General features: G+C 43.6%; 1 protein-coding gene across 50 annotated transcripts in view; it reads left to right on the forward strand.

Annotated features, from left to right (window-relative positions):
* The window catches only part of LOC100488700 (putative protein FAM47C), a 92213-nt gene that overhangs the window by 13904 nt on the left and 54771 nt on the right, over positions 1–23538 (forward strand). For 29 of the 50 annotated variants that reach the window (XM_031893170.1, XM_031893172.1, XM_031893173.1 and 26 more), the window contains 15 exons: positions 3197–3232; positions 3454–3537; positions 4682–4717; positions 5292–5327; positions 5678–5713; positions 7469–7504; positions 8079–8114; positions 8464–8499; positions 9018–9101; positions 10137–10172; positions 10747–10782; positions 21283–21318; positions 21540–21623; positions 22769–22804; positions 23379–23414. In XM_031893170.1, coding sequence (XP_031749030.1) covers positions 3197–3232; positions 3454–3537; positions 4682–4717; positions 5292–5327; positions 5678–5713; positions 7469–7504; positions 8079–8114; positions 8464–8499; positions 9018–9101; positions 10137–10172; positions 10747–10782; positions 21283–21318; positions 21540–21623; positions 22769–22804; positions 23379–23414 — 684 coding nt within the window. The remainder of the gene's footprint in view (positions 1–3196; positions 3233–3453; positions 3538–4681; positions 4718–5291; positions 5328–5677; positions 5714–7468; positions 7505–8078; positions 8115–8463; positions 8500–9017; positions 9102–10136; positions 10173–10746; positions 10783–21282; positions 21319–21539; positions 21624–22768; positions 22805–23378; positions 23415–23538) is intronic. The other 21 variants (XM_031893169.1, XM_031893182.1, XM_031893178.1 and 18 more) reach the window with 12 other exon arrangements.

Below are 23538 nucleotides of genomic sequence, written 5' to 3' on the forward strand. Positions count from 1 at the left end.
GTAATTATATCTTAGTTGGGATCAAGTACAGGTACTGTTTTATTATTACAGAGAAAAGGGAATCATTTAACCATTAAATAAACCCAATAGGGCTGTTTTGCCCCAATAAGGGGTAATTATATCTTAGTTGGGATCAAGTACAGGTACTGTTTTATTATTACAGAGAAAAGGGAATCATTTAACCATGAAAAAACCCAATAGGGCTGTTCTGCCCCAATAAGGGGTAATTATATCTTAGTTGGGATCAAGTACAGGTACTGTTTTATTATTACAGAGAAAAGGGAATCATTTAACCATTAAATAAACCCAATAGGGCTGTTTTGCCCCAATAAGGGGTAATTATATCTTAGTTGGGATCAAGTACAGGTACTGTTTTATTATTACAGAGAAAGGAAACAATAGCCAAGATGTGTAAATACATGCATGAATTATTACCAAAAATGAGGTGTTGCCTGTCCATTACAGAGTCTAATAGGCAGTAGATCCATCCAGCAGGCACAGGGGCATCTATTAAGATTGGAAGAAAGGAGATTCCAACATTACTATCAAAAGGGTTTATTACAATGAGAGCTGGGAAGCTGTGGGAATTCTCTCCCTGAATCAGTCGTACTGGCAGATACATTAGATAGGTACAAGAAGGGGTTGGAAATCAAGATCAACAAAGTTGATCCAGAGATTGGTCCCATTACCATCTTGGAGTCATCTTTAGAGCATGTGCAGTGCCACTGACACACAAAACTTGGCCTAACAAGATCCAAGATGGAGATCTTTTCCGGACCATTTTGTAGGCCTGGATCATTACCGTTATAGGGCTGCTGAATCCTTCTGCTGATTGGTTGCTATGACTTAATAGACTGTGAGCAAACTTCTTATTATATCTTCACTTGGTTTCAGTATCTTCACAAAGTTCGCCGTGAACTTTCACCCTTCAGTGTGTTATCAGAGTAGGGTTGCCACCTCTGCCGGCTCTTTTCGCCAGGCGGGGGGAGGATGGTAACATCACGAGGGTGGGGAAGGGGCGGGACTGTGATGGCATGGGGCCGTGACATCATTAGGTGGGGCTATGATGCAAAGAAGCATTGGGATTATCCACATCCTATTAATCCTTTTCCTGCCAATGAGATAGAACCTACATCACTGGCAAGAAAATTAACAGGTGCCAGAGATGTAGTTTTGCCATGTCTGCTGCTGCTTGCAGGGTGGGGGTTTCTAGGGGGTGCTACTGGCCCCAAGTCTTGTCTACAAAAATATATCCTGAATGCAAAAATATCTCCATTACACAAAATGAGTTTCTCTCAGGGTACATAAGTATTTATGGCCATATACAGTGGTCAAAATATACAAAATAAATATTTCTAGTCAAGTATGGGAACAAAATTACAACTGTGCACAAAAAAGATCTCATAAAATCACAAACGCCATTCTATCAAATCTCAAATGGATAAAATCCATGGAACAGAACCAGTGATGTGTAACGCTACTTCAGAAGTATGGAAAAAAAAATTTTGGACAAAATATGTAATGCCAAATACACTTTATATCGAACTAGATTTGAATGACAAAGTAGATGCTTGTAACATAAAGGAAGATTCCATCTATTTTGTCATTTAAGTCTAGCAATTTAGAGTTATATAAGAATTGATAAGTATTAATTGTTGAGTATTATATATAATTCATTCTGTAAGTAACGTTACAAATCACTGGTTCTGTTCCACGAATTTTATCCATTTGAGAGACAGAATGCATGTTTAACTTAACAGAATTCATTTTGTGCATGGAGGATATTGTTGCATACAGAATGTATCGTTGTAGACAAATGGTACTTGGGACACAAGGCCCCTTATAGGTTTGTGTGTTTACAATAACATCTGCCTTGAAAAAATATGGGACCCCTACACCTATTCACCAGAGACCGTAAGGGGATATTAAAACCACTTAAACACAGTATTGTCCCCACAACCCAATATCCCTGGGTGGGCAGCAAATGTGGTTTTTATCTACAGTATGTCGCCTCTATCTAAATAATCTATCAATAATATGCCACTTGGCACTATTTACAGCCTACGCTGGCATTTGCCCATATGGTCCAACAGCCTGTCACTGATGGGCATCTGGATGGGGACAATGATAGGGAGGCCATGCAAGTAATAGAGAGAGGATAGAGCCAGCCCTGGGGCCTAGATAAATATTTCCCCTTATACAAATTTCACTAGGGCTTTAAGGTGACAGCCAGAAGCTAAATTGTTGCATATGAACATTTATTTGAATGACCCGTCCATCTGGTCATTGTTGACTTTGGGTTGTGGTTGGACGGATGAAAGGGGAGTGGGGAAGGGGAGAGCCGGGTATAAAGGGAGAAGGAGAGAGACAGACCTTTATCCCAGGGACCCTGAGAAGAACAAGATGAGAGCCATTATCCTGCTTGCTCTGCTAGCCGCCGTCCTGATTCAGGGTAAGTGAGATACACATGGGGGAGAATAATTGAGGGACGGGGGGGGGGTGAAAGTGTAACTATACAGAGCGATGGGCAATTTGTATTGACTTACAAAATAAGTAGAACAGTATCATTTTATGTCTTTACAATTTAGAATTGTGTAGAATGGCACCTTGGAAGTTGCTAGGAAGACGAGATAGAAAATACACAACTCTGAAGCCCAGCACTTACTGGGGCTTATTTATCAACACTGGGCAAATTGGCACCTAGGGAGTGGTCTATGGCAACCAATCAAACTCTTGATTCTGCATCTAGCGCATCGTGCAGTCATGTTGGGTTTTGTTCCAACTGACCCACTCAACATCGGGTCCCCACTCCCAGTGGGAAGAATATGCTCAACATCTTGTGTTTGCTGATTACTATTTGCAATAAAGCATATGTTCCATTGTTGAGTTTTTTGCCAGAAACTATGTCTGCTCAGCGCAATGTACATTCTCTTTACTTGTCTGGGAAAAAGACACATGGAAGTACCTGAGGCAAATGGTCATTTTCAGTATCCTTAATGCCAAAATCTCTATTGCACAAAAACAGCTGCAAAACAGCAAATGTTCCTTATGTTCTTACCAAGCAGCAATCACTATTTCTGCAGTTGTAACAGTGGCCCCTGTGTTAGAATGTGATCATTGTTCCTTAATAAACCCACATAATTATAAGGGACTGTATTTGCGCTGTTGGAACTTCTTTTTACTATTTGCCTTGCAGATATAAGTGCAGCTCCGGTGCAGCCTGAGGGAACAGGTAAGTGCCAATGCCTTTATCTCCAAACCTCTCCAGCTCCCCCTGAATATCTTCTACATTATTGTCATTAGTTGCTTTCTACTCCATCCCAATGCTTTCCCTCATCTTCCAGATGTCCATGTTGTATTCCTCACCCTTATCCTGCTCTCTGTTCTTCCCAGAACACCACACAATATCCCATTACTTCTCTTGCTCTCTGTTCTTAATCCATTTGCTTGCAGAGCCTAAGAGTCCTCTTCACCGTAGAGGTTGCGTTATCTGGTCCTGCTTTGGAAAAAGAGATACAGACAAACCTGAGGCAAATGGTAAATTTCAGTATCCTTAATGCCAAATCTCTATTGCGCTCCCTACTGCTATGTCTTCTCTTCCAGCCATCCATATTGTATTCCTGTCGGTTTCACTCCATTATCCTTCTCCCATCTGTGTCCTGCGTCCCACCATGCTGTATCCCATACCCTATTGCCCCAGTCTTTACATCTCTCTGTATATTTCCTTTATACTCTTCGTTCCCTCCCTAGGGCCAGCCGTCAGCTAAAACAGAGATTTGAATTTGGTCCATCTTGATAAATAAAAGGGAAAAAGGGGCTATAAAAGATAATGAGATTCACCACTTATGACTTAAAAGTAAAAATGTTTTATTACCTTTGTATCAGTTTCCCTCAGTAAGGGGGGCCCTGTGTATCCCAAGAAAAGAACCAGTGTTCCCTTTATGCGATCCCACACCAACTGGCTCCTTCATGCTTGCCCCCTCCCCACCAATCTAATCCTGGGGGGGACAGAAAAAAACCGCTATGAAGCATTGAAAGCCCAGAGAGGGTTTTTTGGTTGCTGAGACAGGGATTCTGGGAACTAACCCAAAGAGCTCCAAGAAAATCCCATTTACATTGGGTTTATCCATGGGCCAGGGATCCCAAGCTTTTTTATTCATGAGCCACACTCATATGTAAAAAATGTTGGTGAGCCACACAAGCATGAAAAAATATTCTTTGGAGATGCCAATAAAGGCTGTGATTGGCTATTTGGTAGCCCCATGTAGACTGCTGGCCTGCAGGAGGCTATGCTTGAAGTAAAACTGTGTCTCTGGGCTTCCAAAACTTGTCTCCAAGCCAGAGATTTAAAAATGGCACCTACTTTGAGGCCACAGGGAGCAACATCAAAAGGGGTGGTGAGCAACGTTACCCCCGCGCCACTGGTTGGGGATCACTGCTATAGGCTAAAGCTCAGCCACTGGGTTTAAAGCAGAAGCCAGTATAATTGGTTATCAGATTCCCAACTACAGACCGGTTTCACCCTTCTTGGGGTTCATCAGTGTAGCGCTGGGTTTTCTGATCAGCTTAGGTAGAGCCGGGGGTGGGGATCCACATTTATTTGTGAGACAGGAATGGAATGACCCCCCTGTTGCACTATAAGAACAGTAAACTCCTCTCTTTATTATTATTTGCCTTGCAGGGGAAGGTGAAGCTCTGGTGAAACCTGAGGAAACTGGTAAGTCGCAATTTCTTTATCTCCAAATGTCTCTTGCTCCCCCTGAATATCTTCTGTAATATTTTCTTGAGTAGCGCTTGTCTCTTGGGTCTACTTCACCCAGTTGCTTTAATTCATCTTCCAGCCACCCATGTAGCGTTCCTCACCATTTCATCCTATCACCCTGCTCTCTTCTGCTCACTCACCATGAGACGGCTGCCTCACTACCTTCTTCACATCATTCTATATCTTTCCTGTTGGTTCCTTCCAGTTTAAGGGCAATCTGTGCAAAGTGCCATTTTGGATTAGTTTGAAAAGAAAATAAGTACAACTATTATCTATGTAGTTACCCTTTGTCAATAAAAAGCCATAAATAGAAAGAATTTTTCCACCCTGGAACAGACCGTCCCGCTGCAGAGAAGAAACTGCAGAACAGCAAATGTTCCTTATGTTCTTACCAAGCAGCAATCACTATTTCTGCAGTTGTAACAGTGGCCCTGTGTTAGAATGTGATCATTGTTCCTTAATAAACCCACATAATTATAAGGGACTGTATTTGCGCTGTTGGAACTTCTTTTTACTATTTGCCTTGCAGATATAAGTGCAGCTGCGGTGCAGCCTGAGGGAACAGGTAAGTGCCAATGCCTTTATCTCCAAACCTCTCCAGCTCCCCCTGAATATCTTCTACATTATTGTCATTAGTTGCTTTCTACTCCATCCCAATGCTTTCCCTCATCTTCCAGATGTCCATGTTGTATTCCTCACCCTTATCCTGCTCTCTGTTCTTCCCAGAACACCACACAATATCCCATTACTTCTCTTGCTCTCTGTTCTTAATCCATTTGCTTTTTCTTAGTTTAAAGCTCCAGGATAGGTGGTTGGCTAAAAAGGGCAATGTGTTCTAAAGGGGAAACTCTCCCCAAGAACTGATTTTGCATAGTATTGTCCTATTGGAAACTTCTTTTTATTATTTCCCTGCAGATATAAGTGAAGCTCTGGAGCAGCCTGAGGAAACTGGTAAGTTCCAATGTCCCTATCTCCAAACCTCACTTTGCTCCTCCTAAATATCTTCTAATATTATGATTAGTTAGCATTCCCCAATACTCCGGCCTTTGCATTTCTCTATATATTTTATTTTAATCTCTTAGACCCTTACCTTGATAAGTGAGAAGGAAATAGTACTTATATTACATATTGCAGTCACCAAAGTCCCCCAGGTTTATAGGGAAGATTCTTTGATTCTATTCTGCAAACCTCACTATATCCATTCTGTATGTATTTTACCTTTTAAAATCCAATTCATAATGCCACATCTGCAGGACAGGGGAGAAAACAAAGGCAGAAGGGAAGGTTTGGGAGTATCTGTAACAGTTATTATATAAAGAAACTTCTAGATAATACACTGACACCCGGCACAACAGGGGAAGATCTCATGGGGCAGTTGATTTCATTGCAAAGATAAATATAGGAGCCTATAGAATGGGAAGACATAAGGTGTCACATACCAAACTCTCTCGTTTAATATTTTGCTTGGAGAGCGTAAGAGTCTTCTTCACCGTAGAGCTTATTGCTTTTTCATGTTCTGTCCTGGATAAAGAGATACAGACAAACCTGAAGCAAATGGTAAATTTCTATATCCTTAATGCCAAATCTCTATTGTGCTCCCTACTGCTATATCTTCTCTTCCAGCCATCCATATTGTATTCCTGTCGGTTTCGCTCCATTATCCTTCTCCCATCTGTGCCCTGCGTCCCACCATGCTGTATCCCATACCCTATTGCTCCAGTCTTTACATGTCTCTGTATATTTCCTTTATACTCTTCGTTCCTTCCCTAGGGCCAGCCGCCAGCTAAAACAGAGATTTGAATTTGGGTCATCTTGATAAATAAAAGGGAAAAAGGGGCTATAAAAGATAATGAGATTCACCACTTATGACTTAAAAGTAAAAAATGTTTTATTACCTTTGTATCAGTTTCCCTCAGTAAGGGGGGCCCTGTGTATCACCAAGAAAAGAACCAGTGTTCCCTTTATGCGATCCCACACCAACCGGCTCCTTCATGCTTGCCCCCTCCCCACCAATCTTATCCTGGGGGGACAGAAAAAAACACTATAAAGCATTGAAAGCCCAGAGAGGGTTTTTTGATTGCTGAGACAGGAATTCTGGGAACTAATCCCAAAAAGCTCCAAGAAAATCCCATTTACATTGGGTTTATCCATGGGCCAGGGATCCCCAAAACTTTTTTATTCATGAGCCACACTCATATGTAAAAAATGTTGGGGAGCCACACAAACATGAAAAAATATTCTTTGGAGATGCCAATAAGGGCTGTGATTGGCTATTTGGTAGCCCCATGTAGACTGTTGGCCTGCGGGAGGCTCTGCTTGAAGTAAAACTGTGTCTCTGGGCTTCCAAAATCTGCCTCTAAGCCAGAGATTTAAAAATGGCACCTACTTTGAGGCCACTGGGAGCAACATCAAAGGGGGAGGAGAGCAACATGTTGCCCCCCGAGCCACTGGTTGGGGATCACTGCTATAGGCTAAAGCTCAGCCACTGGGTTTAAAGCAGAAGCCAGTATAATTGGTTATCAGATTCCCAACTACAGACCGGTTTCACCCTTCTTGGGGTTCATCAGTGTAGCGCTGGGTTTTCTGATCAGCTTAGGTAGAGCTGGGGGTGGGGATCCACATTTATTTGTGAGACAGGAATGGAATGACCCCCCTGTTGCACTATAAGAACCGTAAACTCCTCTCTTATTATTATTTGCCTTGCAGGGGAAGGTGAAGCTCTGGTGAAACCTGAGGAAACTGGTAAGTCGCAATTTCTTTATCTCCAAACCTCTCTTGCTCCCCTGAATATCTTCTGTAATATTTTCTTGAGTAGCGCTTGTCTCTTGGGTCTACTTCACCCAGTTGCTTTAATTCATCTTCCAGCCACCCATGTAGCGTTCCTCACCATTTCATCCTATCACCCTGCTCTCTTCTGCTCACTCACCATGAGACGGCTGCCTCACTACCTTCTTCCCATCATTCTATATCTTTCCTGTTGGTTCCTTCCAGTTTAAGGGCAATCTGTGCAAAGTGTCATTTTGGATTAGTTTGAAAAGAAAATAAGTACAACTATTATCTATGTAGTTACCCTTTGTCAATAAAAAGCCATAAATAGAAAGAATTTTTCCACCCTGGAACAGACCGTCCCGCTGCAGAGAAGAAACTGCAGAACAGCAAATGTTCCTTATGTTCTTACCAAGCAGCAATCACTATTTCTGCAGTTGTAACAGTGGCCCCTGTGTTAGAATGTGATCATTGTTCCTTAATAAACCCACATAATTATAAGGGACTGTATTTGCGCTGTTGGAACTTCTTTTTACTATTTGCCTTGCAGATATAAGTGCAGCTCCGGTGCAGCCTGAGGGAACAGGTAAGTGCCAATGCCTTTATCTCCAAACCTCTCCAGCTCCCCCTGAATATCTTCTACATTATTGTCATTAGTTGCTTTCTACTCCATCCCAATGCTTTCCCTCATCTTCCAGATGTCCATGTTGTATTCCTCACCCTTATCCTGCTCTCTGTTCTTCCCAGAACACCACACAATATCCCATTACTTCTCTTGCTCTCTGTTCTTAATCCATTTGCTTTTTCTTAGTTTAAAGCTCCAGGATAGGTGGTTGGCTAAAAAGGGCAATGTGTTCTAAAGGGGAGCTCCCCCCAAGAACTGATTTTGCACAGTATTGAGCTATTGGAAACGTCTTTTTATTATTTCCCTGCAGATATAAGTGAAGCTCTGGAGCAGCCTGAGGAAACTGGTAAGTTCCAATGTCCCTATCTCCAAACCTCACTTTGCTCCTCCTAAATATCTTCTAATATTATGATTAGTTAGCATTCCCCAATACTCCGGCCTTTGCATTTCTCTATATATTTTATTTTAATCTCTTAGACCCTTACCTTGATAGTGAGAAGGAAATAGTACTTATATTACATATTGCAGTCACCAAAAGTCCCCCAGGTTTATAGGGAAGATTCTTTGATTCTATTCTGCAAACTTCACTATATCCATTCTGTATGTATTTTACCTTTTAAAATCCAATTCATAATGCCACATCTGCAGGACAGGGGAGAAAACAAAGGCAGAAGGGAAGGTTTGGGAGTATCTGTAACAGTTATTATATAAAGAAACTTCTAGATAATACACTGACACCCGGCACAACAGGGGAAGATCTCATGGGGCCGTTGATTTCATTGCAAAGATAAATATAGGAGCCTATAGAATGGGAAGATATAAGGTGTCACATACCAAACTCTCTCGTTTAATATTTGCTTGCAGAGCCTAAGAGTCTTCTTCAACGTAGAGGTTGCGTTATCTGGTCCTGCTTTGGAAAAAGAGATACAGACAAACCTGAGGCAAATGGTAAAATTCAGTATCCTTAATGCCAAATCTCTATTGCGCTCCCTACTGCTATGTTTCTCTTCCAGCCATCCATATTGTATTCCTCTCGGTTTCGCTCCATTATCCTTCTCCCATCTGTGCCCTGCGTCCCACCATGCTGTATCCCATACCCTATTGCTCCAGTCTGTACATCTCTCTGTATATTTCCTTTATACTCTTCATTCCCTCCCTAGGGCAGCCGTCAGCTAAAACAGAGATTTGAATTTGGGTCATCTTGATAAATAAAAGGGAAAAAGGGGCTATAAAAGATAATGAGATTCACCACTTATGACTTAAAAGTAAAAATGTTTTATTACCTTTGTATCAGTTTCCCTCAGTAAGGGGGGCCCTGTGGTATCCCAAGAAAAGAACCAGTGTTCCCTTTATGCGATCCCACACCAACCGGCTCCTTCATGCTTGCCCCTCCCCACCAATCTAATCCTGGGGGGACAGAAAAAACCGCTATGAAGCATTGAAAGCCCAGAGAGGGTTTTTGATTGCTGAGAAAGGGATTCTGGGAACTAACCCAAAGAGCTCCAAGAAAATCCCATTTACATTGGGTTTATCCATGGGCCAGGGAGCCCCAAGCTTTTTTATTCATGAGCCACACTCATATGTAAAAAATGTTGGTGAGCCACACAAGCATGAAAAAATATTCTTTGGAGATGCCAATAAGGCTGTGATTGGCTATTTGTTACCCCATGTAGACTGCTGGCCTGCAGGAGGCTATGCTTGAAGTAAAACTGTGTCTCTGGGCTCCAAAACTTGTCTCCAAGCCAGAGATTTAAAAATGGCACCTACTTTGAGGCCACTGGGAGCAACATCAAAAGGGGTGGTGAGCAACATGTTGCCCGGCCACTGGTTGGGGATCCCTGCTATAGGCTAAAGCTCACCCACTGGGTTTAAAGTAGAAGCCAGTATAATAGCTGATCAGATTCCAACTACAGGGATGGAATGACCCCCCTGTTGCACTATAGGAACCGTAAATTCCTCTCTTTATTATTATTTGCCTTGCAGTGGAAGGTGAAGCTCTGGTGAAACCTGATGAAACTGGTAAGTCGCAATTTCTTTATCTCCAAACCTCTCTTGCTCCCCCTGAATATCTTCTGTAATATTTTCTTGAGTAGCGCTTGTCTCTTGGGTCTACTTCACCCGATTGCTTTAATTCATCTTCCAGCCACCCATGTAGCGTTCCTCACCATTTCATCCTATCACCCTGCTCTCTTCTGCTCACTCACCATGAGACGGCTGCCTCACTACCTTCTTCCCATCATTCTATATCTTTCCTGTTGGTTCCTTCCAGTTTAAGGGCAATCTGTGCAAAGTGTCATTTTGGATTAGTTTGAAAGAAAATAAGTACAACTATTATCTATGTAGTTACCCTTTGTCAATAAAAAGCCATAAATAGAAAGAATTTTTCCACCCTGGAACAGACCGTCCCGCTGCAGAGAAGAAACTGCAGAACAGCAAATGTTCCTTATGTTCTTACCAAGCAGCAATCACTATTTCTGCAGTTGTAACAGTGGCCCCTGTGTTAGAATGTGATCATTGTTCCTTAATAAACCCACATAATTATAAGGGACTGTATTTGCGCTGTTGGAACTTCTTTTTACTATTTGCCTTGCAGATATAAGTGCAGCTCCGGTGCAGCCTGAGGGAACAGGTAAGTGCCAATGCCTTTATCTCCAAACCTCTCCAGCTCCCCCTGAATATCTTCTACATTATTGTCATTAGTTGCTTTCTACTCCATCCCAATGCTTTCCCTCATCTTCCAGATGTCCATGTTGTATTCCTCACCCTTATCTGCTCTCTGTTCTTCCCAGAACACCACACAATATCCCATTACTTCTCTTGCTCTCTGTTCTTAATCCGTTTCCTTCTTCTTAGTTTAAAGCTCCAGGATAGGTGGTTGGCTAAAAAGGGCAATGTGTTCTAAAGGGGAGCTCCCCCAAGAACTGATTTTGCATAGTATTGTCCTTTTTCTGAAAAATATATCTCTTTTAATGGTTTCCCCTGGGTTAAAAAATGTCCCCTTTATCATTTGGATGACTGCAGTGCATTGTGGGAGATGTTTATGGCAGGGTAGAAGTGCATAATATTATTGCTAAATTTAAATATTCATTGTAACTAGTATATATTATTGATATTATATTGTAACAAAAAGTTCAAATTCATAATAAAATTCTCATTTTGGTTGATTTTGGGCATTGCCGCGGTGTGGAGCCTATAGCAACAGAAGGATCAGTCACCTGAAGTCCTTGCCTGTAACATTACAGTCTATCATGCTAATACCTGCCCCGATCTTGCCCATTTTCCCCAACAATGCACTGTAGCCCTTAGGACATGCAGAATGGGAATATAGATACTAAACCCTCTCAGTATTCTTGCTTGCAGGAGGTAAGTCCTTGCACACCGTAGCTGTCTCCGCCCCCTTGTAAGGTAGAAACTAGCCCTATGGCAAGTGGTAAGTTTCAATATGCTCAACTCCAAGCCTCTACTGCACCTCAAAACCTTCTACCCTCCCAACTAACCCACTTCAGTCTGTTGGTGGACTTCTCCCACTTGTGCCATCCACATTGTACTCACCAGGTGATAAATGGCAATAAAGCGGTTTGTTAACCTCATCGGCGCGGTGCCCTGTATATTCCCCAAAAGCCCAACCCCGTTCCCTATTTGTATTATTCTTCCCAACACTGACAGACACCTCCGCTTATCCACTTAAGCCTCAAAATGAGGCTTACCTAAAGGCTGGAGAAGGTTCAGCCATCCAAGGGATCAACATTAGCTTATGTGCACTGCTGATGTGCATCCGCCTAGTGGTAGATGTGAGAATAACAACCTGAGGGGAAATAGTAGGAGGACCTGGGTCCTATGATGGAGATAACAATAGTTCAGGAATAGTGATGAGGGAATCTGTACCGTGTCGCTTTGCCGAAAAATTGAGAATCTTTCAAAGAGATTTGCGAAAACAGCGAAAATGTTTGCACAGAAAAAAATTGTCGCGTGACTATTCTTTTGACGCCCACGACTATTCTTTTGTTGCCCGCGACTATTCTTTTGACCCCCGCGACTATTCTTTTGTCGCCCGCGACTATTCTTTTGACGCGCAACTATTCTTTTTGACCCCTGTGACTATTCTTTTGATGCCTGCGACTATTCCTTTGACGCACGGCTATTCCTTTTGTCGTCTGCGACTATTCTTTTGCCGCCGCAACTTTATTCTTTTTTGTCGCCGCGGCTATTCTTTTGACGAGCGGCTATTTTTTTACGCTCATGACTATTCTTTTGTCACCCCCGACTATTCTTTTGACGCCCGCGACTATTCTTTTGTCGCCCGCGACTATTCTTTTGACGCCCGCGACTATTCTTTTGACGCCCGCGACTATTCTTTTGACGCCCGCGACTTTCTTTTGACGCCCGCGACTATTCTTTTGACGCCCGCGACTATTCTTTTGTCGCCCGCAACTATTCTTTTGACACACGACTATTCTTTTGATGCCACGACTATTCTTTTGTCGCCTGCGGCTATTCTTTTGACGCGCGACTACTCTTTTGACGCGCGATATTCTTTTCACACGCCACTATTCTTTTGATGCCCACGACTATTCTTTTTGTCGCCCGCAGCTATTCTTTTGATGAGGCGGCTATTTTTCTTTTACGCTCATGACTATTCTTTTGTCGCCCGCGACTATTCTTTTGACCCGCGACTATTCTTTTGACGCCCGCGGCTATTTCTTTTGACTATTCTTTTGACGCGCTACTATTCTTTTCACACGCGCGACTATCTTTTGACGCCCGTGACTATTCTTTTTGACGCGCAGGCTATTCTTTTGACGCCCGCGACTATTCTTTTGACGTCCGCAACTATTCTTTGACGGCCGGACTATTCTTTGACCCACGACTATTCTTTTTGTGGCCCGCGACTATTCTTTTGTGGCCCGCGACTATTCTTTTGTGGCCCGCGACTATTCTTTTGTGGCCTGCGACTATTCTTTTGTGGCCCGCGACTATTCTTTGTCGCCCGCGACTATTTTTTTAAACGCGCGGCTATTCTTTTGTCGCCCGCGACTATTCTTTTGACGCCCTCGACTATTCTTTTGTCGCCCGCGACTATTTCTTTGTCGCCCGTGACTATTCTTTTGACTCCCGGCGACTATTCTTTTGACGCCCGCGACTATTTTTTTGACGCCCGCGACTATTCTTTTGACACGCGACTATTCTTTTGATGCCCACGACTATTCTTTTGTCGCCCGCGACTATTCTTTTTGTCGCCCTCCGCGACTATTCTTTGTCGCCCGCGACTATTCTTTTGACCCGCGACTATTTCTTTTGACGCCCGCGGCTATTCTTTTGAGGCACGACTATTCTTTTGACGCACGACTATTCTTTTCACACGCGACTATTCTTTTGATGCCTGCGACTATTTTTTGACGCCCGCGACTATTCTTTTTGACGCCCGGCTATTCTTTTGACGCGCGGCCATTTCTTTTTGATGCGCGGCTATTCTTTTGACACGAGGCTATTCTTTTGACACGCGGCTATTCTTTTGACGCCCGCGGCTATTCTTTTGACGGGCGACTATTCTTTTGACGCGCGACTATTCCTTTCACACGCGACTATTCTTTTGACGCCCGCGACTATTCTTTTGACGCGCGGCTATTCTTTTTGACGCCCGCGACTATTCTTTTGACGGCCGCGACTATTCTTTTGACGCCGCGACTATTCTTTTGACGCCGCGACTATTCTTTTGACGCGCGACTATTCTTTTGACGCGCGGCTATTCTTTTGACGCCCGCGACTATTCTTTTGTGGCCCGCGACTATTCTTTTGTCGCCCGCGACTATTTTTTTGACGCGCAGCTATTCTTTTCTCCCCCGCGACTATTCTTTTGACGCCCTCGACTATTCTTTGTCGCCCGCGACTATTCTTTTGTCGCCCGTGACTATTCTTTTGACGCCCGCGACTATTCTTTTGACGCCCGCGACTATTCTTTTGACACACGACTATTGTTTTGATGCCCACGACTATTGTTTTGTCGCCCGCGACTATTCTTTTGACCCGCGACTATTCTTTTGACGCCCGCGGCTATTCTTTTGACGCACGACTATTCTTTTGACGCACGACTATTCTTTTCACACGCGACTATTCTTTTGATGCCTGCGACTATTCTTTTGACGCCCGCGACTATTCTTTTGACGCGCGGCTATTCTTTTGACGCGCGGCTATTCTTTTGACACGCGGCTATTCTTTTGACAAGCAACTATTCCTTTGACCCCCGCGACTATTCTTGCGACTATTCTTTTGTCGCCCGTGACTATTCTTTTGACTCCCGCGACTATTCTTTTGACGCCCGCGACTATTCTTTTGACGCCCGCGACTATTCTTTTGACACGCGACTATTCTTTTGATGCCCACGACTATTCTTTTGTCGCCCGCGACTATTCTTTTGTCGCCCGCGACTATTCTTTTTGTCGCCCGCGACTATTCTTTTGACCCGCGACTATTCTTTTGACGCCCGCGGCTATTCTTTGAGGCACGACTATTCTTTTGACGCACGACTATTCTTTTCACACGCGACTATTCTTTTGATGCCTGCGACTATTCTTTTGACGCCCGCGACTATTCTTTTGACGCCCGGCTATTCTTTTGACGCGCGGCCATTCTTTTGATGCGCGGCTATTCTTTTGACACGAGGCTATTCTTTTGACACGCGGCTATTCTTTTGACGCCCGCGGCTATTCTTTTGACGGGCGACTATTCTTTTGACGCGCGACTATTCTTTTCACACGCGACTATTCTTTTGACGCCCGCGACTATTCTTTTGACGCGCGGCTATTCTTTTGACGCCCGCGACTATTCTTTTGACGCCGCGACTATTCTTTTGACGCCGCGACTATTCTTATTTGACGCGCGACATTCTTTTGACGCGCGACTATTCTTTTGACGCGCGGGCTATTCTTTTGACGCCCGCGACTATTCTTTTGTGGCCCGCGACTATTCTTTTGTCGCCCGCGACTATTTTTTTGACGCGCAGCTATTCTTTTCTCCCCCGCGACTATCTTTGACGCCCCTCGACTATCTTTTGTCGCCCGCGACTATTCTTTTGTCGCCCGTGACTATTCTTTGACGCCCGCGACTATTCTTTTGGACGGGGCCCGCGACTATTCTTTTGACAACGACTATTGTTTTGATGCCCACGACATTGTTTTGTCGCCCGCGACTATTCTTTTGACCCGCGACTATTCTTTGACGCCCGCGGCTATTCTTTTGACGCACGACTATTCTTTTGACGCACGACTATTCTTTTCACACGCGACTATTCTTTTGATGCCTGCGACTATTCTTTTGACGCCCGCGACTATTCTTTTGACGCGCGGCTATTCTTTTGACGCGCGGCTATTCTTTTGACACGCGGCTATTCTTTTGACAAGCAACTATTCCTTTGACCCCCGCGACTATTCTTGCGACAATTTTCACCCATCACTAGTCAGGAAGATTATGCATGCTGCTGCGCTGGGTGTTTCTGCAGGAATAGAATCATGCATAATGGCAAAAATGGCTCCCAGGCAAATATTGAATAGAAAATGCGTATAAAACTGTTCCAGAACCATATTACAAAACCTGGGGAAAATCAGGTAATATTGAAACCCCAACCATTATCAACCCCCCCCCCCCCGTGCTCAGCAGTTGATGGGAAGTGGTATGATCAGTTCTGCACTTCTGCTTGAGGTTCCGGGGGGCAATGATTCCTACTGATGTCAGTGCCACTATGCCATTTACATGGGTATTGATCACCGCTATGCACTAACACTGCCCCGGCTGAGCTCTAACACTAAACCCCTGTGGTAGGTTTGGGGTCTTTTAACTAAAGGGCGGTTGTTTCTAAAGGGCATTATTTCACAGTATCACAGTAAACAGGAAATATAACATGGCTAAGAATGATGACATTCATGGGGTTTGTAGCTGGGAATGGCCTACGGGAAAAACTGGTTTGCGTCTCAGTGACCTGAGCAGGAATTGCTTTGCTTCAATGTTTATCCCTGTGTTGTCCATTAGAATTTATCATGCATAGCTATGGATATTTGCATTCAGGACCGGTATGTGTACAACCCTACAGCAGCTTCTTTGCCTATTTCCCCAGCAGGGTTGCAGTCCTATGGCTTATAAGATGCAAAAATGCATTTCATTTCTGAGCACGTAGCAAATTTTCTTTATTGTTTTATTACTTTTACTTGTGAGCCACTCTCAGATGTAAAAAGTAAACTTCAGTCACACTTTACTGCTGCGCTGCAAGTTGGAGTGATATCCCCCCCCCCCCAGCAGCCGATCAGCAGAACAATGGGAGGGAGCAAGATAGCAGCTCCCAGTAGGTATCAGAATAGCACTCAATAGTAAGAAATCCAAGTCCGACTTGGGACTCCTCCAGTTACATGGGAGTAGGAGAAACAATAGGTTAGCTGAAAGCAGTTCTAATGTGTAGCGCTGGCTGAAAGCTCAGACTCAGGCACAATGCACTGAGATGGCGCCTACACACCAATATTACAGCTACAAATACATTTGTTGGTTCAAGAATAAAATGGTTAAATGAATTATTTGCTATGTAAACAGTATAATTTAAAAATAAAAAGTATACCAAAAAAATTATGATGCAAAATAAGGGCTGTGATTGGCTATTTGGTAGCCCCATGTGGCCTGCAGGAGGCCCTGCTTAGAGTAAAACTGTGTCTCTGGGCTTCCAGGCCTCCAAGCCAGAAATGTAAAAATGGCACCTACTTTGAGGCCACTGGGAGCAACATTAAAGGGGGTGGTGAGCAACATGTTGCCCCCCGGGCCACTGGTTGGGGATCCCTGCTCTACTGGGGCACAAGCTGCCCAAATTCAGCATTCACATTGCCAGCGATCCTTGGGTAATACCACTGCACCCTCCCTTTCCCTCCTTATGGATCGGATCACCAGTTTGGGTTTGCTCAGCTGATGCCCATGTACAATGATGGGCTAATAACATGGCGGCAAAGGAGGGCACAGCAGGGAAGATAAGGGGAAGGGTGGAGAGAAGAATTGCAACAGGGATATATTCAGATTTATAGGCCCTATTCCCAGTTCAAATCCAATGAAAACTTTATCTTCTTAACTGATATTCCTTCAGGGCTGCACATTGAGTTTCCACTGATCCCCACAGCAATGATTATGCACATGTAAACACAAATAGGGGCAATTCCTACATCCCATTCCACTCCCTTAGTGCAAACACATTGCCCCGGCCAGAAGGCAAACTCTGAGCAAAGTAACCAGTTCTGTCCAAGGGCAGAGCCTCTGACTGCTGAGGGCCCCAGGCCCCCTGACTGATTAGCAGTTTCAAGAAAAATATCTCATTCCATGAAATGGGCCCATGAAATAATTCTGCTGTGGGACCCGGTATCTACAATGTGGACAAGTGCAAAGTTATGCACTTTGGCAGAAATAAACGCAAGATATCTACAAAAACCCCTAGATCCTTCTCCAGTAGATAACAAGTTGTCTAATTCCAGGCAGTGTCATTCTGTGGCTACTAAAGCAAATAAAGTGCTGTCTTGTATAAAAAAGGGCATTGACTCAAGGGATGAGAACATAATTTTGCCCCTTTATAGGTCCCTGGTAAGGCCTCACCTTGAGTATGGGGGCATACTCTTTTTTTCCCATAAAAGTGATCAACGCACAAGAAGTACATTGGTCAGATGTTGGGTAGGGGGTTCCTCACGGTGAGGGTAGTGAGGTTGGGGAATGCCCTGCCGGGGGGTGTTGGGTAGGGGGTTCCTCACGGTGAGGGCAGTGAGGTTGGGGAATGCCCTGCCGGGGGGTGTTGGGTAGGGGGTTCCTCACGGTGAGGGCAGTGAGGTTGGGGAATGCCCTTCCTAGTGATGCTGTAATGGCAGATTCTGTTAATGCCTATAAGAGGGGCCTGGATGAGTTCTTGAACAAGCAGAGTATCCAAGGCTATTGTGATACTAATACCTACAGTTAGTACTAGTGGTTGTATATATAGTTTATGTATGTGAGTGTATAGATTGGTAAGTATAGGTTGTGGGTGCTGGGTTACTTGGATGGGTTGAACTTGATGGACTCTGGTCTTTATTCAACCCTATGTAACTATGTAACTATCTTCTAGTAGCACCACTGGCTCCGTCACTGGGGTCCCTTAACTGACGTGTGAATATTATTGTGAAAAATTCCTTGCTGGGTCCTTTGGGTTGCAGGTTCACTAAAGTGAAATGCTCCAGAACCAGAGCAGCAGCTAGGAACATCCATTGGGTTATCCTGCATTTTGTAGTTGACCAACCTCTACAGACAATATCCAGTGGTTACTGCCACACAAAATAAGGAAACAATAGCCAAGATGTGTAAATACATGCATGAATTATTACCAAAAATGAGGTGCTGCCTGTCCATTACAGAGTCTAATAGGCAGTAGATCCATCCAGCAGGCACAGGGGCATCTACTGAGATTAGAAGAAAGGAGGTTCCAACATTACTATCAAAAGGGTTTATTACAATGAGAGCTGGGAAGCTGTGGGAATTCTCTCCCTGAATCAGTCGTACTGGCAGATACATTAGATAGGTACAAGAAGGGGTTGGAAATCAAGATCAACAAAGTTGATCCAGAGATTGGTCCCATTACCATCTTGGAGTCATCTTTAGAGCATGTGCAGTGCCACTGACACACAAAACTTGGCCTAACAAGATCCAAGATGGAGATCTTTTCCGGACCACTTTGTAGGCCTGGATCATTACCCTTATAGGGCTGCTGAATCCTTCTGCTGATTGGTTGCTATGACTTAATAGACTGTGAGCAAACTTCTTATTATATCTTCACTTGGTTTCAGTATCTTCACAAAGTTCGCCGTGAACTTTCACCCTTCAGTGTGTTATCAGAGTAGGGTTGCCACCTCTGCCGGCTCTTTTCGCCAGGCGGGGGGAGGATGGTAACATCACGAGGGTGGGGAAGGGGCGGGACTGTGATGGCATGGGGCCGTGACATCATTAGGTGGGGCTATGATGCAAAGAAGCATTGGGATTATCCACATCCTATTAATCCTTTTCCTGCCAATGAGATAGAACCTACATCACTGGCAAGAAAATTAACAGGTGCCAGAGATGTAGTTTTGCCATGTCTGCTGCTGCTTGCAGGGTGGGGGTTTCTAGGGGGCGCTACTGGCCCCAAGTCTTGTCTACAAAAATATATCCTGAATGCAAAAATATCTCCATTACACAAAATGAGTTTTTCTCAGGGTACATAAGTATTTATGGCCATAAACAGTGGTCAAAATATACAAAATAAATATTTCTAGTCAAGTATGAGAACAAAATTACATTTGTGCACAAAAAAGATCTCATAAAATCACAAACGCCATTCTATCAAATCTCAAATGGATAAAATCCATGGAACAGAACCAGTGATGTGTAACGCTACTTCAGAAGTATGGAAAAAAAAATTTTGGACAAAATATGTAATGCCAAATACACTTTATATCTAACTAGATTTGAATGACAAAGTAGATGCTTGTAACATAAAGGAAGATTCCATCTATTTTGTCATTTAAGTCTAGCAATTTAGAGTTATATAAGAATTGATAAGTATTAATTGTTGAGTATTATATATAATTCATTCTGTAAGTAACGTTACAAATCACTGGTTCTGTTCCACGAATTTTATCCATTTGAGAGACAGAATGCATGTTTAACTTAACAGAATTCATTTTGTGCATGGAGGATATTGTTGCATACAGAATGTATCGTTGTAGACAAATGGTACTTGGGACACAAGGCCCCTTATAGGTTTGTGTGTTTACAATAACATCTGCCTTGAAAAAATATGGGACCCCTACACCTATTCACCAGAGACCGTAAGGGGATATTAAAACCACTTAAACACAGTATTGTCCCCACAACCCAATATCTCTGGGTGGGCAGCAAATGTGGTTTTTATCTACAGTATGTCGCCTCTATCTAAATAATCTATCAATAATATGCCACTTGGCACTATTTACAGCCTACGCTGGCATTTGCCCATATGGTCCAACAGCCTGTCACTGATGGGCATCTGGATGGGGACAATGATAGGGAGGCCATGCAAGTAATAGAGAGAGGATAGAGCCAGCCCTGGGGCCTAGATAAATATTTCCCCTTATACAAATTTCACTAGGGCTTTAAGTTGACAGCCAGAAGCTAAATTGTTGCATATGAACATTTATTTGACTGACCTGTTCATCTGGTCATTGTTGACTTTGGGTTGTGGTTGGACGGATGAAAGGGGAGTGGGGAAGGGGAGAGCCGGGTATAAAGGGAGAGGGAGAGAGACAGACCTTTATCCCAGGGACCCTGAGAAGAACAAGATGAGAGCCATTATCCTGCTCGCTCTGCTAGCCGCCGTCCTGATTCAGGGTAAGTGAGATACACATGGGGGAGAATAATTGAGGGACGGGGGGGGGGGTGAAAGTGTAACTATACAGAGCGATGGGCAATTTGTATTGACTTACAAAATAAGTAGAACAGTATCATTTTATGTCTTTACAATTTAGAATTGTGTAGAATGGCACCTTGGAAGTTGCTAGGAAGACAAGATAGAAAATACACAACTCTGAAGCCCAGCACTTACTGGGGCTTATTTATCAACACTGGGCAAATTGGCACCTAGGGAGTGGTCTATGGCAACCAATCAAACTCTTGATTCTGCATCTAGCGCATCGTGCAGTCATGTTGGGTTTTGTTCCAACTGACCCACTCAACATCGGGTCCCCACTCCCAGTGGGAAGAATATGCTCAACATCTTGTGTTTGCTGATTACTATTTGCAATAAAGCATATGTTCCATTGTTGAGTTTTTTGCCAGAAACTATGTCTGCTCAGCGCAATGTACATTATCTTTACTTGTCTGGGAAAAAGACACATGGAAGTACCTGAGGCAAATGGTCATTTTCAGTATCCTTAATGCCAAAATCTCTATTGCACAAAAACAGCTGCAAAACAGCAAATGTTCCTTATGTTCTTACCAAGCAGCAATCACTATTTCTGCAGTTGTAACAGTGGCCCCTGTGTTAGAATGTGATCATTGTTCCTTAATAAACCCACATAATTATAAGGGACTGTATTTGCGCTGTTGGAACTTCTTTTTACTATTTGCCTTGCAGATATAAGTGCAGCTCCGGTGCAGCCTGAGGGAACAGGTAAGTGCCAATGCCTTTATCTCCAAACCTCTCTTGCTCCCCCTGAATATCTTCTACATTATTGTCATTAGTTGCTTTCTACTCCATCCCAATGCTTTCCCTCATCTTCCAGATGTCCATGTTGTATTCCTCACCCTTATCCTGCTCTCTGTTCTTCCCAGAACACCACACAATATCCCATTACTTCTCTTGCTCTCTGTTCTTAATCCATTTGCTTGCAGAGCCTAAGAGTCCTCTTCACCGTAGAGGTTGCGTTATCTGGTCCTGCTTTGGAAAAAGAGATACAGACAAACCTGAGGCAAATGGTAAATTTCAGTATCCTTAATGCCAAATCTCTATTGCGCTCCCTACTGCTATATCTTCTCTTCCAGCCATCCATATTGTATTCCTCTCGGTTTCACTCCATTATCCTTCTCCCATCTGTGTCCTGCGTCCCACCATGCTGTATCCCATACCCTATTGCCCCAGTCTTTACATCTCTCTGTATATTTCCTTTATACTCTTCATTCCCTCCCTAGGGCCAGCCGTCAGCTAAAACAGAGATTTGAATTTGGTCCATCTTGATAAATAAAAGGGAAAAAGGGGCTATAAAAGATAATGAGATTCACCACTTATGACTTAAAAGTAAAAATGTTTTATTACCTTTGTATCAGTTTCCCTCAGTAAGGGGGGCCCTGTGTATCACCAAGAAAAGAACCAGTGTTCCTTTATGCGATCCCACACCAACTGGCTCCTTCATGCTTGCCCCCTCCCCACCAATCTAATCCTGGGGGGGACAGAAAAAAACCGCTATGAAGCATTGAAAGCCCAGAGAGGGTTTTTTGGTTGCTGAGACAGGGATTCTGGGAACTAACCCAAAGAGCTCCAAGAAAATCCCATTTACATTGGGTTTATCCATGGGCCAGGGATCCCCAAGCTTTTTTATTCATGAGCCACACTCATATGTAAAAAATGTTGGTGAGCCACACAAGCATGAAAAAATATTCTTTGGAGATGCCAATAAAGGCTGTGATTGGCTATTTGGTAGCCCCATGTAGACTGCTGGCCTGCAGGAGGCTATGCTTGAAGTAAAACTGTGTCTCTGGGCTTCCAAAACTTGTCTCCAAGCCAGAGATTTAAAAATGGCACCTACTTTGAGGCCACAGGGAGCAACATCAAAAGGGGTGGTGAGCAACGTTACCCCCGAGCCACTGGTTGGGGATCCCTGCTATAGGCTAAAGCTCAGCCACTGGGTTTAAAGCAGAAGCCAGTATAATTGGTTATCAGATTCCCAACTACAGACCGGTTTCACCCTTCTTGGGGTTCATCAGTGTAGCGCTGGGTTTTCTGATCAGCTTAGGTAGAGCCGGGGGTGGGGATCCACATTTATTTGTGAGACAGGAATGGAATGACCCCCCTGTTGCACTATAGGAACCGTAAACTCCTCTCTTTATTATTATTTGCCTTGCAGGGGAAGGTGAAGCTCTGGTGAAACCTGAGGAAACTGGTAAGTCCCAATTTCTTTATCTCCAAACCTCTCTTGCTCCCCCTGAATATCTTCTGTAATATTTTCTTGAGTAGCGCTTGTCTCTTGGGTCTACTTCACCCAGTTGCTTTAATTCATCTTCCAGCCACCCATGTAGCGTTCCTCACCATTTCATCCTATCACCCTGCTCTCTTCTGCTCACTCACCATGAGACGGCTGCCTCACTACCTTCTTCCCATCATTCTATATCTTTCCTGTTGGTTCCTTCCAGTTTAAGGGCAATCTGTGCAAAGTGTCATTTTGGATTAGTTTGAAAAGAAAATAAGTACAACTATTATCTATGTAGTTACCCTTTGTCAATAAAAAGCCATAAATAGAAAGAATTTTCCACCCTGGAACAGACCGTCCCGCTGCAGAGAAGAAACTGCAGAACAGCAAATGTTCCTTATGTTCTTACCAAGCAGCAATCACTATTTCTGCAGTTGTAACAGTGGCCCCTGTGTTAGAATGTGATCATTGTTCCTTAATAAACCCACATAATTATAAGGGACTGTATTTGCGCTGTTGGAACTTCTTTTTACTATTTGCCTTGCAGATATAAGTGCAGCTGCGGTGCAGCCTGAGGGAACAGGTAAGTGCCAATGCCTTTATCTCCAAACCTCTCCAGCTCCCCCTGAATATCTTCTACATTATTGTCATTAGTTGCTTTCTACTCCATCCCAATGCTTTCCCTCATCTTCCAGATGTCCATGTTG

Source organism: Xenopus tropicalis, chromosome 9 (assembly GCF_000004195.4).
Source record: "Xenopus tropicalis strain Nigerian chromosome 9, UCB_Xtro_10.0, whole genome shotgun sequence".
NCBI lineage: Eukaryota > Metazoa > Chordata > Amphibia > Anura > Pipidae > Xenopus > Xenopus tropicalis.